The sequence below is a fragment of the Homarus americanus genome, unplaced genomic scaffold, assembly GCF_018991925.1.
Source record: "Homarus americanus isolate GMGI-L3 unplaced genomic scaffold, GMGI_Hamer_2.0 scaffold8584, whole genome shotgun sequence".
Lineage (NCBI taxonomy): Eukaryota > Metazoa > Arthropoda > Malacostraca > Decapoda > Nephropidae > Homarus > Homarus americanus.
The window spans coordinates 507,734-516,254 of NW_024734687.1; the positions used below are offsets into that span (position 1 = coordinate 507,734).

At 41.9% G+C, this 8,521-nt stretch overlaps 1 protein-coding gene across 9 annotated transcripts in view; it reads left to right on the top strand.

Moving 5' to 3' along the window:
* The window catches only part of LOC121870469, a 70,118-nt gene extending 62,645 nt beyond the window's left edge, over positions 1-7,473 (top strand). For 7 of the 9 annotated variants that reach the window (XM_042372303.1, XM_042372298.1, XM_042372301.1 and 4 more), the window contains 4 exons: positions 463-650; positions 1,295-1,417; positions 2,281-2,377; positions 6,298-7,473. In XM_042372303.1, the coding sequence (XP_042228237.1) occupies positions 463-650; positions 1,295-1,417; positions 2,281-2,377; positions 6,298-6,462 (573 nt within the window). In that variant the 3' untranslated portion in view covers positions 6,463-7,473. The remainder of the gene's footprint in view (positions 1-462; positions 651-1,294; positions 1,418-2,280; positions 2,378-6,297) is intronic. The other 2 variants (XR_006089711.1, XR_006089710.1) reach the window with 2 other exon arrangements.
* The last annotated feature ends 1,048 nt before the right edge of the window (positions 7,474-8,521 follow it).

Genomic DNA, 8,521 nt, shown 5'->3' on the forward strand with positions numbered 1-8,521 from the left:
CAGTGGTGGAGTATAAGCCAGTGTTGACCCACCACCACCACCGCAGTTTTACTGCCGCACACACACACTGTCAACACACGTAATGAGGTGCCACCCTAACTGGGTCGTTCTCGCTCAAACAGCCGCAGTAAAAGTGGTTACACAGGAACAAGGCGCACCAGGGGGTCGAAATTTCAGACACACACTAAATATTACAGGTTATGGACGATAATTAAACTGTTTTCGTTATGCCGTCAATTTCTTCAACTCCTAAAAGTTTGAATTTATGTGACTTTGTCCCCGTGTGTAGGTGTGGCCCTCATGGCCCGCTTTTATCATGACCAGTAAATTATTTTAAGAGCCATTGGTAGGTAGATATTTTATAACTCGTAGAGTTACTTAGTTACTTGTTATCATTCTCTGTGCCTACCTCAGGAACACATATGTCCAAAACAATCTCCTCACTCGATTGATGTCTTGCAGGCGGGCAACGCGACCTTCAACAAGGGATCCATCATGAACGCGGGGTTCATGGAGGCGTGGCAGAGGAGCGATGCCAACTGTTTTATCTTCCACGACGTCGACCTTCTACCAGAGGACGACCGTAACATGTACTCGTGTCCGCCCCAACCCAGACACCTCTCTGTAGGCGTGGACACCCTCGGCTACAAGTGAGTACAACACAGTTCCGATCATCAACACCAGGCGTAATGCACCGTATGTTGATTTATATTTCATATGTCTTGTTCAATATTATCACAACTATTGTGTCTTGTACGTAAAATAAACACTTTGGCCCAGGATAAACTGAATGAATTATACAAACACAATTTCTTGGATTAATTCTGTTTAGGATTTTAGAATAATACCATTGAGTGAGTTATTTACATCCTCGGGAGGGACTGCAGTAAAACAAGTTATTAGTGATACAGCAGCAGTACAGTAAAGAGGTGTTACAGCATCAGTACAGTAAAGAGGTGTTACAGCATCAGTACAGTAAAGAGGTGTTACAGCATCAGTACAGTAAAGAGGTGTTACAGCAGCAGTACAGTAAAGAGGTGTTACAGCATCAGTACAGTAAAGAGGTGTTACAGCAGCAGTACAGTAAAGAGGTGTTACAGCAGCAGTACAGTAAAGAGGTGTTACAGCAGCAGTACAGTAAAGAGGTGTTACAGCATCAGTACAGTAAAGAGGTGTTACAGCAGCAGTACAGTAAAGAGGTGTTACAGCATCAGTACAGTAAAGAGGTGTTACAGCATCAGTACAGTAAAGAGGTGTTACAGCAGCAGTACAGTAAACAAGGTGTCTTTCACAGGCTGCCGTACTTCCTACTGGTGGGCGGTGTGCTAAGCGTCCGTGGTGACCATTTCCTCCGACTCAACGGCTACTCCAACATGTACTGGGGCTGGGGAGGCGAGGACGATGATATGGGCTACAGGTAAATAAGTCACCCCTTCCAGTCCTCCCCCACACTCCTCCTCCTCAACTGAGACAAGTAGACAACAACAGCTCAAACTGCTTGGTATAGTCTCACCGTGGATCAGGTTTTATTTGGTAGTTTGCTACAGACAACTACAGGGTCATGGAAAAAGAATGCCCAGATTTTGATATATGAAATCTGAACATTTTTTTTTCTATGGCCCTGTATATTTGGGTCATGATCCTTAAGTGTTGATATTCCCGGTTTCTGATTTTTTTGCAACATTTGGAATTCCCGAATCCAATCTTGATATGGAGTTTACTCGCTTGAAAGAATACATGAATCCCGGAATTGGAAAATTATGGATAGGATAAGGTTAGAATTAAGTAGGGAAGAGATTAAAATATATAAACAGACAGACGGATATATATATATATATATATATATATATATATATATATATATATATATATATATATATATATATATATATATATATATATATATATATAAAGATTGCCTTACACGAAAGCTAAGGTGCCCGTTGTTTCTATTTCCCGTGTGATTTCTATCAAGATTTATCTTATCCACGTTTTTTCATATATATATATATATATATATATATATATATATATATATATATATATATATATATATATATATATATATATATATATATATATATATGAAACCTCCATATAACAGACTATATATAGTATACATACTGCCGAAGCTGGGAGAGTATAGTCCATTATATTGAGTCCGTTAAATATAGAACCACTATTTAACACACTTTACCCGTTATATTGATTTCTGTTAAATACAGGTTATATGTCATCAGTGAATCCTAACTAGGAGGCTAACGGCCGGTGTGTTCACAGGATCAAGCAGTCTGGCCTCAGCATCACCCGGCCCCCCAACATGCTGGCCAGGTACACCATGATACGTCACCTCAAGCGTCGACCCCTCACCTGGAAGGTATGGTGGAGGTGGGGAGATGTACCTGGTGTTGTAGGAGAGATCTGCCTTACTTGCTCAGGAGGAAGAATAGACAGTGAGGAGGTTGAGGCGAACACTGAATCACTGAACCTGAGTATGACCTTAATGTCGTGGTCACAGTTGTACCTATATATCGCCCACCACTCATTCACAGGGGTCGGATTAAGGGTCTCCTGGGCCTGGGGCTAATTAAGTCCAGAAAGCCTATCTCAGGCTATTTGTATAGGCTTAGAGTATATAGGCTAATATGTATGTATGCATTAATGTATATTATACATGTGTGTGTATGAATATATATGCTTGTATGTATATTTTATGCAGGTATGTATGTATGTACGTAACACATATATTGTATGCATACATCTATACAAAGATTATTTTGACGTACTGTAGTAGAAACTTCCTAGCAAAATATGTCGTAGACTCTTTTATAGCTCAAGTGCCTCATTTATTTAACTACACTATAAGGTAATATAGAAACGGAAAAATATTATCGATTACGTATATCACTTACTAAAATACAAGAAGCATTTGCAAGACACATTTTATGCGAAATAAATAAGTTTTGAAAACTTTTAATATGTTTATCACACTCTATAGTACATTGCTTATTTGCATGCACTCTGACCTTCATAAAATATACAAAATAAACCTAAATATTGTGAGTTTAATAATGCAGGGTACACACATAAAATTTGTGAAGGCTCAATATGAAAGTCACCATATCATTTAGAAATGTATTAATACTGACACACACATTTACAGATAGACAGAGACCTACTTGCCTTGCCTTGCCTAAAAATATTGATTAAGTTTAAGTAAACAGTAACATAATACAATATATGAAATACAACAAACCTACCTACCTAACCTACTTAGCCTGCCTGCTTTCCTGCCTAACCTACCCATCCTACCCACCTAACCTACCTACCCTACCTACCTACCTACCTGCCTACCAAACCTACCCTTCCCTATCCCACCCCTTACCCTAACCTAACCTAAGGTAAGGAAATTGTAGTGTCAGGTCAGGTCAGGTTAGGTCACCCTTCGACTCTTCCTGTTTGCAAATGTGAAATACGCTTTAACACTGGTCGCTATATTCATTAGTACTTGGTCAAAAATAACTTGCTATTTATACGATTTTATGCTTATTATATCGATGGATATGTAGTATTTCCTAATATGAAATAAAGCCCGATGCATCTAATACAAAGTTATAATATTAAATGCAATTATTACTAGAAGGGTTTGAGGAGCATATTTAATTTGCACAAACATAAGGTGTACATGAATTTATTGAGCCGGTGTAGTTGGAAGGCTGGTGGGGCCCTGTTCCTTGGGTTTTTCACCCCACCTGACACGCCGGGTGTGTACCTCCCTCTTGATACTGCCAGGAGGTGGCAGATCTTCCCGGTTGAGTCCATCCAGCTCTTGTATTCTTCTGTTGCCCTCTGCTGGTGTCATGGTTACCAAGATGGATGGGATGACACTGAGTCCCTGGAAGGCCTCCTGGTGCAGGGGGCTGAACCTCATCTCCAGCTCTGCCAGGAGATGGTCTAGGAGTGGAATGGCCACCGTTCTCCTGTAGTATTCAGCTGGTCCATCAGCTGACGTGTTGTCTCAGTGTCGTTGGTGTTCGCAAAGTCTGGGCATGGAAGGTGTGACACCTACAGCCTCACACAGTTGTTCTGCCTGACGAAACCATTCAGTGTAGTGATCATCCATGTTGTTTTGGACGTCTTGTAGTGCCGCTTTTACACAGTTAACTTCTCTGCTGGCCTTAACTATGTCCTTGGCCTGCTTCAAGGCTAGTGGTCACACCTTTCAGGTATCCTAGTGCATTGTTGGTGATCACCAGTGACACAATGAAGTCTGTGCTGGTGATGGCGAGCAGTAGGGCCTGGGCATCAGACCAGCTGCCAGGACCACCCTCCACAATGTCCTCCATGCAGGCCACCACCGAGTGATGTAATTCCACAAAAGTTTCTAGGGCATCTAGGTGTAGCATCCAACGTGTATGGCACAGATTTTTCAGGTTGTTTTTCCTTGATTCAGGTTGGGTGTCCAGGGAGCCAGGGAGATAGGAAGAAACTGGTTCACAAATAGGGTGGTGGACGAGTGGAACAAGCTTAGCAACTTTGTAGTAAGTGCGGGAACTCTGGAAAGTTTTAAAAGGAGGCTAGATAGATTCATGGATGATAGAGAGTGGTAGTAACTCTCGACAGGAGCTACCATGCACAGGCCAACCGGCCTATTGCAGACTCCTTATTTTCTTATGTTCTTATGTTCTCAAAGGCATATGCACGTGTGGGATGGCCTTCCATGAAAGTTGAGATCCTGTCCACGGTACCCATCATGTTCCTGATACTGGTGATCTGGGTGGACTTAACAACAGACAGGCTTAGGGCATGTGATGAGCAGTGCTGGTAGAGGGCCAAGGGGTTGGTCTCCTTTATGATAGCTGCTGCCCCCTTGGAGCTGCCAGCCATGTTGCCAGCTCCGTCATAGGCCGGACCTCTTAGGTTGTTGGTGTCAAGTCCATACCCTGTGATGCTGGTTGTCACCGTATCTGCTATAATTCTGCCAGTTACCCCATTGTCACTTTCCAAAAAGTCCACCAGGTCTTCTCTGATGTGGTCATTAAGGTCCACATACCTTAACGCCATGCTGAGCTGCTCCTCATCAGCTATGATAGAGAAAAACTTGTTTTTCTTCATCTTCTGAAAGATATGGTCACGTATCTGTTCTCCACAAATGTGAATCAACTGGTTCTGGATATTCCAAGATGTGTACAGAGCATTCTTTGCAGCTGTGCCTAGGTGCATACCCAGAACCCTGTCTCCAGCCTCCACACGGAAGTCAAGGAGGGCCAGAAAGTTACAATGATTGGCAGTCCCATCACTGGCAACGCCCTTGGTATTGTCTCTGTGACCTCGCAGAGAAATGTTCTGACGGCCACAGAGGATAATAATCTTGGTGAAAGCCCAGTGGGGGGGTGGGTGGTGTTCCGGGAACCAGGAAACCCCCCTGAGTGCGCCCCTGAATAGCATTAGACTTATGTCATCAAGAGCCAATCACAGTTCGAGAAGTCTTCACCTATTTGCCAGCCCCAAGGCGGAATACTGTACTCTCTTGCTCAGGGTGGTAAATTTGAACGTCAGCGGCGTAAAATATAAACAATAAATGATTACCAGCCGGAGAAGCTCTCTAATATTTCAACTCGCCCGCCGGGATTTTTTATCGCCTGTGGCTATTTTGTGCTAGTCTAAGAGACCTATTAGAGAAAGGGCTTATATTTTTGTAACGAATTTTGTGGATCTATTTTCATAGTGGGCCTAGGGCTTCAGCCTATTAGTAATACGCTCTACTCATTCGTCCATAACGTTATTTTTTTTTAGTTAGTCATGAGCGTTTTCGTTGGTAATAGTATTAGAGAAAACGTTTGCATGGATAACTAAACGAAATCATGGTTTATGGACGGATGAGCGGAATATGAACGAGCTACTGTGACCATGACATTAATACAGTCTTTGTTTTTTTCTGGCCATGTGTTAAGAAGAAGAGTTCCAACGTAAGTAAACTGTGTTCTTACCTGACAAAAAAGATAGACAATAAAATGGCGTCTTCCCTGGAGAGAAAAACACATTATGCTGAATAATATAACTTATGCGGTAATGTAAAAGAAGTCTCAAGTGTGGATGACTGGATATTTACAGTAGATGGCTGAGTGACAAACAAAACAGACACTGGGAACACCAGGAAATTAAGCACGTTAGTTGATTTTACCTGATAATTACACACCCAAACACACTTCTAATCCCACAGGTAGCGTCAGGGTATTTAATCATCAGGTGATCTCCCATATTTCAGTGAATGTAATCTGTTTTAATTGCCCTCAGGTACGTGGTAAATTGGTGCGTACATCAGGCCGACGTTACAGACTGGACGGACTCAATACCCTGCGTTACTCCCTCTTGGCCCTCCACCGCCACCCACTCTTCACACACCTACTCCTCGACGTGGGCACCCCGCCGGAGAACCTTGTCCGCCTCGACGCCCACTAAATGTTGCTTTGTATTGGTGTAAAAAGCTGCTTCTTTTCCTCATCGTCGTCACGGTTGTGGACACTGTGTGTGTGTGTGTGTGTGTGTGTGTGTGTGTGTGTGTGTGTGTGTGTGTGTGTGCATGTTTCCGTCGGGATCATTACTCGAAAGATCAGTTGCCAAATAAATATAAATGGTATAATGAGTTACACACACACACACACACTATCCTGAGGTCTTCAGTCCTCAGTTTGTGTATATTTAACATAAAATGTTCTATCGTTCAAGCAGTAACTTCTTACACAGTCAACTGTGAGAGGGACCACCACGTCATGTATCATACTAGAGGTCATGACTACACCTCGCTCATAGATACATGGACGGGCTTATTGAACACACACACACACACACACACACACACGGGCATCATCTGTGTAACAATATTCGTCGAGTCTAAACATGATTTTATACCAAAAACTTTACTAAGCATAATATAACTTTAAGAGAACTTCGTGGCAAACTTCATATTTACAAGTCTGGCTAAAACAGACATTTTAACATGTACTGTATGTGAAGGTGATGTACTTATTGAGTGTGTTTCAGGGGTCACCTGGCAACACTCTGAGGTGAGTGTTGGAAGGCTTCTACGCGCAAGTTGTGAACCCGTACGTCACTCCGCTGTTTTTAAAACTTTACGCTCAACTTAATTTTTTTCCATGGATGTATTAAATAGATATTTTAACGTAAACCAGTTCAGTGCTATACTTTAAGTATATTATCTTTTAATAAGTGAGACAGATTGTGTGTGACAATTTAACAGACTCAAGTAATTTAGCAATAAGTTTTATGAACGATCTCGCGTTATTACTGATCTCCTCTTGAACCAACAGTTTATGTACCTTCCTCAGTAAACATTGTAGACAACATAATAGTTAATGACGAACTACATATCAGTGCACTCAATCACATGGTCTGGAGTTTTATTTACCCATGAAGTTCTTTGTAATGTTTAGCAATAAATTTTTAAACGCATTTTAGTTTCTGTATTTGCCTATTAATTAACTGGAGGTGATCTTTGTATTCTGCCGACGACTTTTGCTGAAAATTGAAATGCTATGGTCCTTCATTATTGGCTGTGCACCTGATACCAGCCTTGTTAACTAGGCCACTACACTGAGCTTTCGCAGGACGCTTCATAAACAGAAATTAAGTCCATATTTTCAACTTGTACTGCACTGTATTTTCCTTCGATACAACTTAATTTAAACTGTCTGGGATAAGGGGGGTGTTTAAGGAGAGGGAGGGAGGGGACGAATGTGTGTGTATGATGATGCTTCTCTCTCTAGTAGATAAAACTTGACGGTCACAAAGCGTCACGTTATAAAACTGAAAGGGACGAGAAGCAACTAATGCCCATGGCTTATGACGGGGTAGAGTAGAGTTACGACACGGCCCCCCGCTATCACCCTTAAACAACAAACTTTATGACTTGGATATCATACAAGTTGTGAGTGACATTTGCATTATAAATATCTATTTGAATTTGTAATCGACCTGTACTTGAAATATTTCTAGAGACTGAAATGAAAGTTGGTCCCATACAACACTGTCTACAAAGCCTTCGGTACACAAGGAGGCAGCGTGGCCGGTACTGCACTCGACCGCCTTCACATTTGCATCTTATAAAATAAGGTCGTGAATGGGGATTATCTGATTAATATCCGATCACAGGAGAACACACCATTGCCCGCGACACTATACTGTACCATAGAGAACGTAGTACACTGTAATTTATACGATGGAAACTTAAAGGTGGAGAAATGGCACGGTGGCCGAGTGGGCACGACGCTTACCTGTTCTAAGGGTCGCCTGGTGCACCCCGAATCCACCCAGTTGTGAATGGGTGCCTACAGTAACTCTACAGCTGGGGAGAGAAGATGATTGAGAGTATTTTGGAAGCCATTTTTTTCCAGTAACTGGATGCAATAAATCAAACATGTAAAATAATGTGACAACAAACACGTATTCAGTGTTTATTAATGTCACTACATTAAGACGACCATTTAGCCTCGTGTTTGAG